This window comes from Physeter macrocephalus, chromosome 4 (assembly GCF_002837175.3).
Source record: "Physeter macrocephalus isolate SW-GA chromosome 4, ASM283717v5, whole genome shotgun sequence".
NCBI lineage: Eukaryota > Metazoa > Chordata > Mammalia > Artiodactyla > Physeteridae > Physeter > Physeter macrocephalus.
Window position 1 is genome coordinate 68,105,373 of NC_041217.1, and position 18,721 is coordinate 68,124,093.

The 18,721-nt window shown below is 40.0% G+C and overlaps 1 protein-coding gene across 1 annotated transcript in view; it reads right to left on the reverse strand.

Annotated features, from left to right (window-relative positions):
* Positions 1-16,356, reverse strand: part of SDHC (succinate dehydrogenase complex subunit C) — a 29,631-nt gene extending 13,275 nt beyond the window's left edge. Inside the window, exons 1-3 of the mRNA XM_007112266.3 lie at positions 16,281-16,356; positions 11,165-11,221; positions 8,846-8,947 (exon numbers count right to left, since the gene is read on the reverse strand). Of these exons, the coding sequence (XP_007112328.2) occupies positions 8,846-8,947; positions 11,165-11,221; positions 16,281-16,300 (179 nt within the window). The 5' untranslated portion in view covers positions 16,301-16,356. The remainder of the gene's footprint in view (positions 1-8,845; positions 8,948-11,164; positions 11,222-16,280) is intronic.
* Positions 16,357-18,721: the final 2,365 nt, after the last annotated feature.

Consider the following 18,721-nt stretch of genomic DNA (forward strand, 5'->3'; position numbering starts at 1 on the left):
AGCCACAACTACTGAAGCCCGTGCACCCAGAGCCCGTGCTCCACAACAAGAGAAGCCACCACAATGAGAAGCCCGCGCACCACAACGAAGAGTAGTCCCCACTCGCCGCAACTAGAGAAAGCCCGCGCACAGCAAAGAGGACCCAACACAGTCAAAAATAAATAAATAAATTAATATAAATAAACAAAGCATGTTCTGATTTGTCTGTCTGCCAAAGCATTTCCATGGAAGGACAACCAACACTGCTACATTCTGGACCTAGTGCTCATGCTCAAGAGGGAACTGGGTAGTGAAATGGAAAGAACAGGCATCTTTGGATAAAGTTAACATTCATCCTGGAAAGTCAGCTTAGATAGAGAATGCTGAGCATAATCAGACCACGTACTCCATACTCTAAAGGGAAGCAACTCAAGTAGGTTGAAAGGACCACAAAAGGAAATTCTATGTATTAAAAATAGTCACAGTAAGAAAGGAGTAATGTCTAAAGAAACCAAAAAAACTGGCTAGACACCACTATGATTAACTCAGACTAACCAGATAAATATAAAAGGCAGAAGAAGAGCCTCATAACAAAGGACAAGCGGAGAACAATGGCATAATTTGATTAGAAGAATGAGGAGACTAAAATCCAGAATGAGCTGAGGCTTGCAAAAATGTCAAGGACAACAACAAGGGGCTTTTAAAATTGTATTCAGGGAAAGACAGCCTCCTAACTGGGGTTGACAATTTTATGTTAATGGATGACAGAGTGCAAAGCAGATTGCTCAACTATTTTATTTGTCAAAGAGAATGGTTATCAGACTGAAAAAGACAGAACAGATATTGATTTGAAAGAAAAAAAAAAGTGGGGAAACTATAAGACATTGCTTAGCATTCCAAGTGCACTTAGGGCTCCTGGCAAGATGAATTAAATCCCAAGAGCTAACACATGGAACATATGCACTGCTCTAGTAATCTTTTAGACATACTGAAATGGAAAATGGGAGTGATAAAGTCAAATGTTACCCTAATTTTAAAAAAATGGTTAGGCTTCCCTGGTGGCGCAGTGGTTAGGAATCCGCCTGCCAGTGCAGGGGACACAGGTTCGAGCCCCGGTCCAGGAAAATCCCACATGCCGCGGAGCAACTAAGCCCGTGTGCCACAACTACTGAAGCCCATGTGCCACAACTCTTGAAGCCCGTGCGCCTAGAGCCTGTGCTCCGCAACAAGAGAAGCCACCACAATGAGAAGCCCGCGCACCGCAATGAATAGCAGCCTCCGCTCGCCGCAACTAGAGAAAGCCAGCACGCAGCAACAAAGACTGAATAGCAGCCTCCGCTCGCCGCAACTAGAGAAAGCCAGCACGCAGCAACAAAGACGCAATGCAGCCAAAAATAAATTAATTAATTAATTAAAAAAAATTTTTTTTTAATTAAAAAAATGGTTAAAACCATAGCCTGGTTAGCCTAGTACTGAGTAGGTAAGGGAGATTTTATTTTCCAAACAACCATGATATTATTTCCAGTCTCACTTGATCTTCCAGAATCTTGTCACTCCTCATCAGGCAGTATTTATATTTAGCCCCTTGACTCTCGGCAGGACTTCATGACTGACTGCCTCAAGATACAGAATGCAGCAGAACTGACACTGCACGAGTTCCAAATCACTTGCCCTCCTTCTCTCCCTCCATCCCTTCATCCATCCCTCTCTTATGCAATATGGAAGCCCAAAATAGCCTCAGCAGAGAGATCATGTAACAAGACCCATGTAGAGAGAAAAACGAAGTCCCCTCTAAGAGCCAGAATCAACCCAAAACATGTGAGTAAACAGATCTTCAAATTATTTCAGTCCCAGCCTTGTGTTCTCTAGTTGAGGCCTCAGACATCATGGAGCAGAGACAGATCATCCCCACTATTTCCTTTCAAACATTAGATAAGAGTCAAGCACAGAAAATCAAGATTGTTTAAATTCACTTACAGAAAAGATGATCACTAGGAGCCAGTATGATTTCCCTTTGGAAAATTTTTTTTCAGGAAATACTGAGATCCTTTTGAACACAGATTATATCTTATTCATCTTTGTATTTCCAACTCCTAAAAAAGTACCAAGCACACTGTGAGCAATTAACAAATATCTACTGATTTGAAGTGTGTTAAATTTTTTTCCTTTTTTGACTGTTAGTAGAATGTTAATCAAGGAAAAGCTAGAGACATAAGATATATGATTTTCAGCAAGTGACCTAACATCACGCTGCAAACAATACCACCAAAAAAGTAAAAAGCAAAGAAGATATATAAATGGCCAGTAAGTACATGAAAAGATGCTCAGCATCACTAATCATTAGAGAAATGCAAATCAAAACCGTAATGAAATACCTCTTCACATCCATTAGGATGGCTATTATTAAAACAACAACAAAAACAGCAAATCACAAATGTTGGCAAGGATGTGGAGAAATTGGAACCCTTGTGCACCGCTGGTAGAAATGTAAACAGTGCAGCCCTTGTGGAAAACAGTATGTTGCTTCCTCAAAAAATTAAATATAAGGACTTCCCTGGTGGCACAGTGGTTAAGAATCTGCCTGCCAATGCAGACAACACAGGTTTGAGCCCTGGTCTGGGAAGATCCCACATGCTGCGGAACTAAGCCCATGTGTCACAACTACTGAGCCTGTGCTCTAGAGCCCGCAAGCCAAAACTACTGAAGCCCATGCACCTAGAGCCCATGCTCCGCAACAAGAGAAGCCACCACAATGAGAAGCTACACACCGCAACGAAGAGTAGCCCCCACTCGCCTCAACTAGAGAAAGCCCACACACAGCAAAGAAGACCCAACGCAGCCAAAAATAAAGAAATAAAATAAATTTATATTAAAAAAATTAAATATAGAATTACCATATGATCTGGCAATTCCACTTCGAGGATATACCCAAAAGAACTGAAATCAGAGATTCAAAGAGATATTCGTACACCCATGTTCATAGCAGCATTATTCACAAGAGCCAAAAGACAGAAACAACACAAAAATCCATGGATGAATTAAAGGATAAGCAAAATGTGGTATATACGTAAAATGGGATATTATTCAGCTTTAAAAAGGAATTAAATTCTGACACATTCTTCAACATGGATGAACCTTGAAGATGTTATGCTAGATGAAATAAGCCAGATACAAAAGGACAAACATTATATGATTCTACCTTATGAGGTACCTAGAGTAGTCAAATTTATAGAGACAGAAACTTGAATGGTGGTTGCCAGGGGCTGGGGGCAGAGGGGAATGGGAATTATTGTATAGTTTCAGTTCGGGAAGATGAGAGGATTCTGGAGATGAACAGTGGTGATGGTTGTACAACAATGTGAATGTACTTAATGCCACTGAACTATACACTTAAAAATGGCTAAACTGGCAAATTTTATGTTATATACATTTTACCACAATTTTAAAAAAGTAAAAAGACAACCCAACTTATAAATGAGCATAGGACTTGAATATACATTTCTCCAAAGAAGATATACAAATGGCCAATAAACACATAAAAAGATACTCAACGTCAATAAAGGTTGTCAGAAAAAAAATGGACTTAGATCTATTTTATATGGTTCAAGGTAGAACTAGAACCACTGTACAGAAGATATAAGTTGTAGTAAGTTCAATAAAATGAGGGTCTTTCTGATAATAAGAGAAATTCCCAAATTGGAAAAGGGTGATAGTGAGTTCCTTTTCTCTGGAGGTGTGCAAGCATAGGTAGACATCCATTTATGAAAATACTGCAGAGGAAATTCACTCATTAGGTACAATAGTGGCTTTTAAACTTTTTTTATTTTTATTTTTTTATTATTATTTTTTGAGCAGCCCCCTTTCTTCAAATGCAAAATCCTTAAAGTCAAGTTGCTTTGGTTATCCAGGACTAAGGGCCTACAGTGCAATCTGCATGTTGGCCAGCCCCACACAACTATCCGCAGAAGCTTAATGGAATATCCAAAGCCCCAAGTAGCAGTCTTAAAACCAATGAGGTTGAAGATTAAATTAAAATTTAAGAATGTTTCTAAGTTTTTAAACTATTTTTCTAACGTCCTTTAGAATGACTTGTTTTCCTAATAACGTAATCCCTATACACACTTTTGCTTTGATAAACTGACTTAATTTATTAAGAGATTAAGAGTACTTCAGGGACTTCCCTGGTGGCACAGTGGTTAAGAATCCGCCTGCCAATGCAGGGGACACGGGTTCGAGCCCTGGTCCCGGAAGATCCCACATGCCGCAGCGCAATTAAGCCCATGCGCCACAACTACTGAGCCTGTGCTCTAGAGCCCATGAGCCACAACTACTGAAGCCTGCACGCCTAGAGCCCGTGCTCTGCAATGAAGAGTAGCCCCTGCTCACCTTAACTAGAGAAAGCCTGCGTGCAGCAATGAAGCCCCAATGCAGCCAAAAATAGATAAATAATTTATTTTTAAAAAAATTTTTTTAAAAAAGAGTACTTCAGGGGCTTCCCTGGTGGCGCAGTGGTTGCGCGTCCGCCTGCCGATGCAGGGGAACCGGGTTCGCGCCCCGGTCCAGGAGGATCCCACATGCCGCGGAGCGGCTGGGCCCGTGAGCCATGGCCGCTGGACCTGCGCGTCCGGAGCTTGTGCTCCGCAACGGGAGAGGCCACAGCAGAGGGAGGCCCGCATACCACAAAAAAAAAAAAAAAAAAGAGTACTTCAGAAAGGGCTAACGTAACCATATACTTCCATGCTACCTCCAAAAATCTATAAAAGTTAGCAACAGAAGATATGATTCCAGATATCTCAGACATCTTTCCCAGACATTTCACCTTGGAAACAGCTCTATGTTTCCTGCTATTTTTTATCCCTATAAATATGTCTAGAGTTTCATAACCAAAGAGCAAACAAGGTAGTTTAAGTCTCGTCTCATCTGCTTATTACTGTTTGTTATATGACCTGTGAAAAAAGGCCAGGGCTTTAAATATAGACTCAAAATAATTTGAGAGTTCTTCATCATTATAAACCTCCCCCACATTTTTCATCTCTTAAAAAAACGTTTTACCATAAAGTAGCAAGGATTGAGATCACTTATTAATCTTGTTTTAGTAGAATGTCCAATTTCTACTGTTCAATCAGAATTATTTCTGGAATCTGGCTTGGAAAAAATCTGAAGGGTTGTGGTATTTGTGGAGGTGGTTAAAAAATGACCAGCCTCCCTGGCAGGAACCCAAGTAAAGACGGTAGCTGAGCTCAAGATGATTTGCTGAGTTAGCTAGAAAGGAGCAGATCTATAGGGGTTTTTTGGGAAGACACCAGCATAACAGCCATCAATGTTACTTCTGAAGACAACAAATTAACAGAAATAGATGTACGTATGCATATGTATATACTCACATATACACATGTACATGTGTGTATTCATACATATATCTCATAGCTCTATCTACTGAAACAGCCTAGAAGCAATGATATCCTGGTAGCAATGAGTACATCTAGCACCCAGACCTTGATTTCACAGGAGCCATCTTGAAAGAACTCCCACTAGCTAAGTCGGGGACAATCTGAACAACAAAATAAATCAGACTAACTGTGTAACTCTTTGGACAAAACAGGAATTGTGCAATAATAGGAAAAAATATATATGTACCTATTTTTTTAATTAATTAATTAATTTTTGGCTGCATTAGGTCCTCGGTGCTGCTCACAGGCTTTCTCCAGTTGCGGCGAGCGGGGGCTACTCTTTGTTGTGGAGCATGGGCTCTAGGAGCGCGGGCTTCAGTAGTTGTGGCATGAAGCCTCAGTAGTTATGGCTCATGGGCTCTAGAGCGCAGGCTCAGTAGTCGTGGCTAATGGGCTTAGTTGCTCCGCGGCATGTGGAATCTTGCCGGACCAGGGCTCGAACCCGTGTCCCCTGCATTGGCAGGTGCCACCAGGGAAGGAAGGAAGGAAGGAAGTAAATAAATAAATAAATAAATTATATATATATATCTGTTCCTAGTTCCTGACACAGAGCTCCTAAAACCCTTATTAATCTCCTGAGTGATAGGGGTGCTAGGAGTATCTTTTTATTTGGTATTTGACTCTGGTTCCTGACACACAGTTCCTAAATCCCTTGGAATTTCCTGGGTGGTAAGAGCGATCTTTGTTCTAATGAGGTGACTCTGGATGGGGGAATGGTCCCCAGAAAGACCAAACCATGACCAGAAGCTTGGAACTTTCAGCCCCACCCCCACCTCCTTCCGGGAAGGGAAGGGCTAGAGATTAAGTTAATAATTGATGATGCCTACGTGTTGAAGCCTCCATAAAAATCCCCAAAGTACAGGGTTTGGGAAGTTTTCAGGCTGGTAAATACATCCACGACAGGAAGGTAGTGCACCGCAACTCCATGGGGACAGAAGTTCCTGTGCTCAGGATCCTTCCAGACATAGAACTAACTAAAAAGGCACCTGGCTATTCATCTGTATCATTTGTAATATCCTTTATAATAAACTAGTAAATTTAAGTAAATGTTTCTGAGTTCTTTGAGCCATTCTAACAAATTATTGAATCCACAGAGGGTGTTGTGAAAACTCTTGATTTATAGTTGATTAGTCAGAAGTACAGGTGACAACCTGGGACTTGTGATTGGTATCCGAAGTGGCAGGCAGTCTTGTGGGACTGAGCACCTAACCTGGGGGGTCTGTGCTAACTCCAAGTAGTTAGTGTCATAACTGAATTGTCAGACACCCGGTTGGTGTCTGGAGAGTTGAAAAATTGGTTGATGTGGGAAAACCCGTACACATTTGGTATCAGAAGTATTGAGAGTAGAGAGGAAACATTAGTGTCTTTCCTTTAGTTGGTGTCATAAGAGTAGAGAAGAGTTTTTCCTGTTAGAAATACTGGAGAAAGAAAGGAAGAAAGAAAGAGAGAGAGAGAAAGAGAGAGAGAAAGAAAGCAAGCAAGCTTTACCTTATAGTAATAAACAAGGTATGATGGAATTAGAAAAATCACAATTTGGCAACCATCACAGTAATAACTGATTCAGGCAACTACCATCGAAAGATGCTAATGGGTAAACATCTGAAGAGAAGCAGAATATTATACTCTCAAAGTACCTCCCCACAAAATAAGAATTAATAAATACAACATCTTTCTTCATTAACTTTATAGTGGAGAAACCTAGCAGACACACCTTAACCAGTGATAAAAAGTTACATCACCAACCAGGCACTTCCCTGGGGGTCCAGTGGTAAAGAATCCACCTTACAATGCAGGGGATGCGGGTTCGATCCCTGGTCAGGGAACTAAGATCCCACATGCCACGGGGCAACTAACCCTGCGCACCACAACTACTGAGCTCGAGTGCCTCAACTAGAGCCTGTGTGCCACAAACTACAGAGCCCATGTGCTTTGGAACCCATGCATCACAACTACAGAGCCCACGCACCCTGGAGCCTGTGCGCCACAACTAGAGAAGAGAAAACTCGCACGCCACAACTAGAGAGAAGCCCGTGCACCACAACAAAGATCCCACGTGCTGCAACTAAAACCTGATGCAGCCAAAGATAAATAAATTAAATAAATAAATAAATAAATCTTAAAAAAAAAGTTACATCACCACCAATGGGATACATCACCATCATGTGTCACCCTCTGATAGGATGCACTAAGAAGAACATGGCATCACTTCAGAGGTATTCCTGCCAAAAATGCATAAACACAAGAAAACATCAGATAAACCCCAAACTGGAAACATCCTAAAAATGTCAAGATCATAAAAGATACAGAAAGGCTAAAAAACTGTTCCATACTGAAGGAGATTAAAGAGACAACTAAATGTAATACATGGCCCTGAGTTGGCTCTTGGACCTATAAAGGACATTACTGGGACAACTGGCAAAATCTGAATGGGATCTGAGGATTAGATGGTAACACTGGATCAATGTTAATTTTGACTGTGATGGTTGTAGTATGTAGAGTTTCCTTGAATTTAGGAAACACACACTCAAGTATTATGGCATTGTGGTAGGCAGAAAGATGTCCACATTCTAATCCCTGAAACCTGTGAGTATTTATTAAATGGCAAAGGGGAATTAAGGTTGCAGGTGAAATTAAGGTTGCTATAAACTCACCTTAAGATAAGGAGACTATCTTGGATTAGCTGTATGGGCCCAATATAATCCTTTTAAAGTCCTTAAAAGTGGAAGGGTCTGGCAGAAGGAGGGAGTTAGAGAAGAAATGTGACAATGAAGCAAGTTCAAAGTGACAGGATGGGAGAACTTGAGCCACCATTGCTGGTTTTGAAGATGGAGGAAGACCACAAACCAAAGAATTCGGAACAGCCTTCAGAAGCTGGAAAAGGCAAGGAAACAGATTCTCCCCTAGAGCCTCCAGAAACAAATGCAGCCCTGCTAACACCTTAATTTTAGCCCTGTAAGACATGAGCCAGAGTTTGACCTAGGGCTGTAAGATAATAAATGTGCTGTTTTAAGCCACCAAGTTTGTAGTTAACTTGTGACAGCAGCAATAGAAAACTAATGCAGGAATAATGGGGTATCATCATCACTGCACTTGTTCTTAAATCATTCGGACATGTTATAACACATTGGGAATCTGCATAAAGGTATAAAGGAACACAGTGCACCACTTGTGCAACATTTATGTAAATTTGAAATTGCTTCAAAATAAATTTTTTTAATTAATAGGAATTACATTTTGACTTACCAGAATTTTCCAAATAGTAGTTTTGCAGGCTAGATTACCCTTCTAAGGCCAGAAGAGAGAATTTAGTCATCTTGTTATAAAAAAGGCCTAAGGGAAATAATCAGGGAGGCTATGGGCCAACCTCCAGAACTTTTATCCACTACTACTAAATTCCCTGGTTCCAGAGCCCTTACCTGTAGATAGTGATATGGGGAGACAAAGGACGGTTTGAACCAGTGTTCTTATTCCAGAACCTCTCCATCTCTTCTTTGGCTGTGGTTCCCAAAGGGACAGCACTAAAATAAAACCAAAAGGTTTTAAAATGATTAAAACTAAACTTGGTTTAAATTTTCACATAACAAAAAGTTAAAATACAAAAAGGTAAGCTGGGCTAGATGAACCTATGTATTGGGAAAACATGTTTGTCCACTCACCTTATCTTTCTGCCAAGTTTGACTCAGTTATTAATAACCTCAATCACCCAATGAGGTCATATCAGAGGATAACTCTTCTTTCCAATACCCCAACACACAGGTCCAGTGATCGAGGCTAAACTTCTTTCTTGTTGGGCAGCAAGGCAAATATAATATTTCAAAACCACTTACATAAATGGATTACCCTTTTCCCAGGACATGGGTGATATCTCATACATTACCACCTGCTCTCATCTGGCTCTTCAAGACTCCTTTTTAGGTTCTCAAAAATCAAGAACTGGATTCAGCTCAGTACCTCTGAATAGCTTCTTGGTTTTCCTTGTCACTGGGCTAGGCTGAAGCCAACTGTTTTTTTCTTTTTCTTTTCTTTTTCCTTTTTTTTTTTTTTGGCCGCACTGTGGGGCATATGGGATCTTAGTTCCCCCACCAGGATCGAACCTGCGTCCCCTGCAGTGGAAGTGCAGAGCCTTAACCACTGGATCGCCAGGGAAGTCCCTGAAGCCAACTGTTAAACAGCTATGTTCAACAATTTAACTTTCTATGTGCCTATATTAAACATGATCTATCCCCCTCAAGAAAATATTTCCCCATAGATTACTTATTAATTGCAAAAGTTAAAAACAGTAACTCCATACTGGGAAAAAACTTAGCAGACATTTCTGTATTCAAATGATCAAAGTTAAAATCACTAATGGGACAAATGACATCATATGCCCCTGATGTGATGTACTGAGGATACAACATCATTTATGTATTACACTTGCCAAAAATGGATAACCTGAATCTAGTCATTAGAAAACAATCAGACAAACCTAAGAGACACTCTACAAAATAACTGACCTGTATTCTTCAAAAATGTCAATGTCATAAAAGACACAGGAAGGCTCAGAAATAGTTCCAGGTTAAAGGATACTACAGAAATATGACAACTAAATATAATATGTGAGCCTAATTAGATCCTGGATGGGGGACAGGTGGACTGTATTTCTATAAAGTACATTATTTGGGACAAATGGAAAATCTGAAAAACAACTGTATATCAGATAAGATTACATCAATGTTAAATTTGCCAAATTTGATAATTGCATTTGTATAATTATACTGTGTTTTATAAGATAATGCTCTTGTTCTTAGGTGAAGTTTTTTTTTTTGGCCGCATCGCATGGCATGTGGGATCTTAGTTCCCCCACCAGGAATAGAACTGGTAGCCCCTGCAGTAGAAGCTCAGAGTCCCAACCACTGGACTGCCAGGGAATTCCCTTAGGAGAAGTATTTAGAAGTAAAAGATCATGATGACTGCAACTTAATCTCAAAGAATTCAGAGAAAAAAAATCACAATAATTAAATTGTGCTGAACCACACTAAATTGTCAATACTAGGCCAGTTTTGACCCACAAAAATGGCAATTTCATATAGCACAACCTAAAATATATAGAGTGATAGGTAAACACAGCAAAATGTTAACAACTGATGAATGTAGGTGAAAGGTATAGAGAACCTCCTTGTACTATTCTTCCAACTTTTCTGAAAGTACAAATTATCAAAATATTTCTACTATCTTTTTTTTTTTTTTCCAGCAGTACCACACAACTTGCGGGACCTCAGTTCCCCGACCAGGGATTGAGCCCGGGCCGTGGCAGTGAAAGCACTGAATCCTAACCACTGGACCACTAGGGAACTCCCTGGAAGTACAAAATATTTCTAAAATTAAACGTTAAAAAGAAAAAGAACCACAAAGAGACAATTGTTGAAGTCAGTAGACTAGAAATGAATATAGCAGAAAGAAAGAGATATAAAGACTAAGGCCTGGGAGCTGCCCCAAACGCAAATCAATAAAGTTAGATATAGCAGAAAAGCTTAAAGTGAGGAAAATTAAGGAAAAAAACAAAGATATATTCTTATCCTTCCTTCTTCTACTACCAGATGAGAAAAATAGGGACCACAATCACTAAATTTTCAGCCAACCATCTACAATTACCTGCTTTCGTACATATGCCCAAAATATCAGTCAACAACCTACTGCTTTTCCCTGATGAAAAAAAGGTTAAATAATAATAATCTCCATATTTAGAAACTTACTTTCTGATACAGAGCAGAGGACTAAGGTGGGCACGGAGGCAATGATGGCCAACACGTCTGAAAGATAAGAGAACCAACAGTCAATACACATTTAGAGACCTACTTCAGTATATCAACTTCTCTATTTTTGTACTGTATTAGACTCTGGGTGGAGGGGAAAATTAGGAATAAGATGAAAACAATGACAGTATCAGGATCTTTGAGATTTTTTCTAGTTGGAAAGCTACAACTTTAAATAACTTGAGAATAATCACAAATATTACTCACAAATGCAAAATAAGGTTTTAGCTGAACACAAATAATACAAGGTAAAAGAATAATCAGAGTTGGTAATGTTCAACAAAGAAATACAGAAAGCAAATTTTTTCAAGCTAGATCTTAAAGGAGGTGATGTTTAAAAGACAGGGGTTTAAAAAAAAAGAGAGGGGGACTTCCTTGGCGGTCCAGTGGTTAGCACTCCTCGCTTACACTGCAGGGAGCAGGCGTTCGATCCCTGGTCAGGGAACTAAGATCCTGCATGCCATGAGGCATGGCCAAAAATAAAATTAAAAATAAAATTAAATAAAATTTTAAAAGGGGGGTGGGTACAGAATAAGCCAGTGGCAACATCAGGTACTATACAACTTAGCCAAAGCAGACACCTGATGCAAATGGATGAATTTAAAATGTTTAAAGAACAAGGGGTTTGAGGAGGCAGGGTCCTCAGTATTAAGCTGTCATTTTAGGAACTACCAACAAGTTCCAGACAACCTGGATGAACTTTAAGTGAAAAAGGCTGTCATATAATAGTGCAGACAATATGAGAATGTAGATTTCTTTACTATCCACATGAAATGGTACTTGAAGAAGTTAACACAAGTTTTCTACTAAAAAGTTGCTATTTTTGAAATGTATATATCAATACCAGAACTGCTTTTCAAGTCTGAGACTGAAATGTAACCAGGCATTCTATCTAAAGAGAATTTAACTGATCCAGCATTTACATGGTATTATGAAAAACACATGATCACTACACCCCTTTAACTCACGTTATATCGAATCTTTCCAAAGGTATTTGAGAAAGTTATCAGAGTGAAGCTCTGGGACCAAATACATTGAGATTCTACAAAAGTTTATTGTATATACACTATGTGCAAGGCACTGTGGGGCTACAAGATCACATTAAGATCCAATGATCTTCTAAAAAAGCTCATGATGTCCCTCATACCATTGATATTAGATGCATAAACATTTCAAGAACCTTACACTCTACACTAGAACACTAGAAGGGCCCACTATTTGAAGGAAAAATGATCCAACCAACACTTGCTTCAGCTCTTCCCTCTTTACAGCTTTGGAGGCAAGAGGTGAATACAGACATTGTGTACCCAAGGCTCCCAGAAAGAAAGAAGTGGGAACAAATCTCTTTAAATCAATTGAAGTAATTGTGACTCTGAAGTTGCAGGGCATGCATTCCTCACACCAGGCTACGTCCAGTCACTCAGCTACCCAGCAAGAGTTTGCAGATGTGGGTTGGAATCTACAGCACTCTCTGTCTAGTGCTATTGTCTCCCAGACAAATACCAATGTAAACTTTCCACAAGGCCCTAACAGAAACTAGTTGCACAACTGCATAACCTTATTTGAAATATGACAAGAGTAGATATCTAATCTATCCTTGCCTTTCATGTGAAACCAGGAACCCGGAAAAGATTTCTTTTTCCACCCAGGAAGAGTGCTTTATATGTTATAGCTAGAAAGTAATACTACTTTCTTTGTTTTATTTTTAATTAACAAGCCAGAACTGATTTCTAGTTAGTGCCTGTCCCTTTCTAAATGTATTATACATGTCTCCCCCAAAATGTAATCATGGCTCAAATTGTTTTTGAAACTCTTCTCTGTACTGAGGCAACAACAGTAATGTAAAAGGAACACTGGACAAAGTAAAAAAGCCAGACTGGAGGTCTAGATCTGCATAAGTTGTGTAACTTAGTGAGTCACTGAGCTTCAGCTTTTCCATTTATAAAATAGGATTGATAATACCTACATTATTGGTTGTTGGGAGGACTGCATGAGAAAATGTATAGGAAAGCACTCTCTAAACTGCAATATACCACATACATGTAATTTAGTAATATTTCACTGGTCTCCTAAAAGTCTTTAGAATTCATATCACATTCTTTTTAAAACGCTGCAGTGTAAAAATATTCATCTGCTGAAAATGGATTTGACTTTTGGAAAAAACCAAAAGTTATTCAAAGCCAAGTCTATGTGATCAAATTGAATAAGATCCATTTTTGGTCCAAAACAAGATGTGACTATAATATAATGAGTTTCTCTTGTATGCCCTCTAAACTTGATCTGATGGCATGTCAAAATTTCGTTTCATAAATGTCTGAGGTAACAGCAACATTAAAGTATTTATATAACCTTGAAGGACACAATGAAGAGCAATCATTTATATACAAAATTTCTGATTAATTGTATGAGCACCCAACTAACTCCAAAGATACAATGTAAGTCATTCTTGATTTCTTTTCTCTTACATCCCCCCATATATATGCAAGGCATCACCCAATCCTACCAACACTATCTAGAAAACTTCAGTCCATCGTTTTAGTCTGTATTCTCTTCATTTCTCACTAGGACTATAACAGGAGCTCCTGAATTGATCTCCTAGCACCAATCTCTTCCCTACCATTCAATATTACCAGAGTTAAATTACTGAAAAATAAAGCTGACTTCATCAATCATCTGCCTGAAAGTCTTTAACAGTTCCCCACTACTTATAAGGTTCACACTGCAGTCAAACAAAGCCCTTCTCAACATGACCTAACCCAATTCTCCAGAGCCATTCTCCCACAAGTTCCCTTCAGCCCTCTATACTTCTATGACACTGAATGTTACATTACCCCCAGACAGAGCATAGTTTCTTTTGACCACATGCCTTTGCTCAGGCTATTCTCTGAGTGGACCTCCCTCGCAGCCTGATAAACTCATTCTTCAAGATCCAACAACTCCCAAATGGCAACTTCACCACTCCTTTAGCCTTACCTGCTGCACCTGTCATGCTCCCACATCACTTGCTCATATCTCTAAATCAACATTATGTTGCTTATTAATTAATCCATTTATCTCCTTTGCTAAACTTTGAGCTCAAGAATAGAACTGGAATACTTTGCATCTACAGCACCTATAATAATATGACAGTTAGAAGAGGCTCAAAAAAATGATTTGTGAATTAGTATGCTTATTTTAAAAAGCAGTCTTAAGAATTTAGACTTTAAATAAATTAAACCCTGTTTTTGGAGGTGCTTCACATGTAGCATTTAATATGATGAGCAACGTTCGGAGGGTTAATGACTTGGTGGCTTTGTGCTTAAGCTGCATGAACATTACTAGATAGAAGCCTAGCTGTTCTTAGCTTAGTTCTCTATCTCAGTCTTGGCTTTGGCAAGTCATTCCCTGACTGACTGCCAATGGAGTTTGTGCTACTTAGCTGGTTATTCCTCCCTAGCTAGTCCATGAACTTTAGGGAGTATACAAAATATAGAGCACTATTCATAAAGCCATGACATACAATACTGTGATAACTAATAATTTTTAGTTAACCAAGGATTAAAAATGTTTAGCCAATATTTCTCTTAAGTGAGTTCAAGTTATCACTATTTTCATTCACAAGTGAAGAAACCACAATCATGCAATCAATGATCTTGACTTGTCCAAAATAAATGGAATTAGTGACACTACTAGAACTAGAAACTAGCTCCTAGAATTTAAGGTGCCCTTTCCATAAGCGTTTTATACTACCACTAATGAATCCTAGTGATGACAGTCCTACACAGCTCAAAATGATACAGACTGGACAAACTCAATGTGTACAGTGATCCTTGGTTTCTAAGCGCTAATCATGAAACTCCTAAAATGAACTATTTAGACCCAATATGATCATTACAAGCTAAACGTTAATTCCACCAAAAAGCCTGTGACATCTTCTAAAATATGATATTATCAAAGAATTCAAACGCATTCAATTATGGTCAAACTACTTGTAATAAAGGAGGCAATCTGGCAAAACTGGCCCTGACACGCTTTAGAAAAAAGACACAATTGTAAATAAGAGTCAGGGAGAAAAATGAAGGATTAAGATAAACCATTCCTGATCTCAGCTCCAAGAGGAATCATTTTGTCACAGAGAAAAACTAAATAAAGTCCGTCTATTTTTACACTGGGTGATTGAAGTGGAAAGAGAAATGAGAAGACATTTGGAGAAATCAGGAATTAAATCTCAACTGCATTAAAACTAACTTTCCATAACAAATAGTTTCCAAAAATAGTGCTGGCACGAAACTATGCTGGGATTTGTACCAAAAGCGTCTAAAATCGCTATAGCTAGAAAGGCTCTGAGCAGAGAACGAGGCCTTGTCAACAATGGACAGTTCAGAATGGAAGACAATCTAGGGTATTTCTCGGGACAAGGAGTTGACACTACAGAGAAAAACTGGGGCATCTATTCCCCTCACCCACCAAGTAAAAAAATAAACAAAAATTGAAGTTCCTGGCTGCTGTGGAGCAGCAGAGCAACCACTATGAGCGCTATTGCTAATCGTCACCCCGACAGGGGTCTAGGCCTCCTGCACTCTCTGCCAGGGGCCCGTTAGGAACTGGGACAGTGGTCACTCATTGCCAGCAGCTGGTGTTTGCAGGAGTAAAACGCAAAGGTAAAGTACACCAAGATCCTTCTCCTCGAGGCCCAAGCCCTAAGTAAGAGAAATTAGACCTACTTATTTTCTTGGAGCTCGGCTCTCGCTGCAGCCCCGAGAGCAATCTGGGAAGAACTATTTTAGAAGTGGGGAAAAACTATTTTAGTAGTGGAAAGAAGAACCGGCGAGAGCCCCGCGACCCATCCGCAAGGAGTAAGAAAAAGATAATCGGCCAGGGACCCCGAAGCCCTACAGGGTGCACAGGAGACGCTAGGGGAGGGGAAGGGTCTCTAGGTTTCCAAAGCGCGTGGCCTCCACCCACAGGTCCTTTCCATGCCGAGGCACGGGGTAAACAGCTGTTAGCAAGATGTGAGGGGCCAGTGCAGCTCTCCCGAGAGCCGCCGGCACCGTCTCCCACCCCACACTAAAGTCACCTCAACAAGAGCGCAGCCATCTTGGGTTCCGGCCTGGACGGAAGTGACGCCGACGGCCCCGCCACCTCGGGGCGAGGGGAGGGGAGGGGCTTATGTCACGTGACGACACCAGCTCTTTCAGAGGATTGGGAGCCTCTCCGGCTCAACCCTAGTTCCGACTCTACGCAGATCTTCTGTGCGTAGTTAGTCTCTGACCCCGCCTCTCTCAGCTGACTTCTAAAAAGTGACAAGTTTCCCGCAGAACTGCAGCTGGCTCAAATTCTGCAGTCTACGTTTTACCTTTTTGTTTTTAGAGGTGCTTCACAGGTAGCACCTCTAAAAACACTCATTTTGTTTAGCACCACAAAGCAGAGGACTTGCCCAGATTCTTCACTGAGGACTTCTCAGTCTAGTTTCACGCCTTCCCCCACCCAGGTGGGACTAAAAAGTGTTATAGGGTGACTGAGACATGCAGGGAAAAAGATACTTTCGGCTTGCAGCAACATGGATGAATCAAAAGATTATCATACTAAAGTAAGTCAGAAAGAAAAAGACAACATGATATCACATATATGTGGACTCTAAAATATGGTACAACTGAATTTATTTACAGAACAGAAACAGACATAGAAAACAAACAAACATAGTTACCAAAGGGGAAAGGAGGAGGGATAAATTAGGAGTTTGGGATTTGCAGATACAAACTACTATGTATAAAATAGGTAACCAACAAGGTCCTACTGTATGGCATGGGGAGCTATATTCAATATCCTGTAATAAACCATAATGGAAAAGAATATGAAAAAGAATATATATATGACTGAATCACTTTGCTGTATACCAGAAATTAACACAACTTAGTAAATCAACTATACTTCAATTAAAAAAAAATTTTTTTGTAAAGATACTTTGGGCTCCTTCCCATTCTTATGTGAACCGTCTTCACCAATACAGTGATAGTGCACAAGTTGAGATCCGTTGGGGAGAGAACCTCTCAGAGCACCATTTCCGAGGATGGGGAGCGTCCTCTAACCACCTCGATTAGCTTTATGTCTCACAATTCCTGGGCTTGAGCTGCTGCATGGGCTAGATGCCCACTAACCAAAGACAACGCTCCCTTGTTCCTTGTTTCAGGGCATGTGGGTGACACCCACTGCCAGAAGAACCTGGGGTAGGGGTGGGGGAGAACTCGCTTTGATTTATATACATAAAAACAGTTTTGAGGAACCAAAGCACAGCAATCACTTCCAGAGCACTTATAACATAAGGGAGAAAACAAGCAAGTGGAAAGGAACGGAAAAGCGCAAAAGTTCTTGAGCCTCTTTTGAGGAGGAAGGGTGAGGAGAAGTGAAGCAGACAGCCCGGAGCAACTCCTGTTCGGCAATAAAAACATATTCGTTACATTAATATTCAGATCTTATTTATATTTAGCGCTTCTGTACTTTTCCTTTCAGGACTTAAATAGCACAGATTCATTTATTTCTACGTCAAATTAATATACTATTTTGCATTTCTATAATGCTGGCAAAGAAAGTACTTTAATAAACTTCTGGACTGGAAGGTACCTTACAGGCTCTCCAACCCGATTTTCTCTCCTGTGCAGGGATCTCCTCTGTAGCGCTGCTGACAGCTGATTTTCAAGAGTGTGTTCTAACACATTCGATAATGGGTACCTCAAAAAACAAGTTTCGTTTAGTAAACAATTTAGTCATTAGGAAGTTGTTACGTTAAAATACAGTTTTCTGCTATTGATCTTCCAGTCATTGATCTTGCTTTGGCCCTCGGAAGCTTCACATTAACAAATCCAATGAATGCCTCTTTCACTTAGTTCTTCAAATGTTTCACGTAACGTATTTGTCTTAAAACTCAGCTCTGACCATGTAGACACTCCCATTCTTAACCCCAAATACCATCCCAAAACCATCAGCAAAATTCTTATGATGTACCAAATTAAATCCACCCCCTTTAGTCTGTCATTTAAGGCCCTCCACAAACTGGCTTCAACTTTCCTGTACAGACTCCTTTCCTCTGATGCCTGTTCAAGATCCCCCAAATCGAGTAAAAATGGAGGACCCCAGATCTGCCCTGAATATTCCCAAAACTTCGCAAACCTACCCACCCCCCCACACACACACACACACTTTCTTATCTCTTTGTCTTTGCTTTTGTTGTTCTATCTGCCTAGATACCCTCACTGCCAATTTCTCCTTTTCAAAATGGCATGCATCCTTAAAGGTTGGTCCACATCTAATATTGCCTTCCAGACATGACTCCCCCTTCCTCTGAACTTCATTTATTAAATGAAAGTTATTGATATTTTTGTGTTTAATCTCTGTTACATAACTTAATTTTCCTAATGTAGCTCTATGTGCCCTCACTTATACTCTCAGCACTTTGTTCATCAGTCTGATATACCAAGCATCATGGTTTATTATATTTCGTTGTTAATGGGTTTGTCCTCT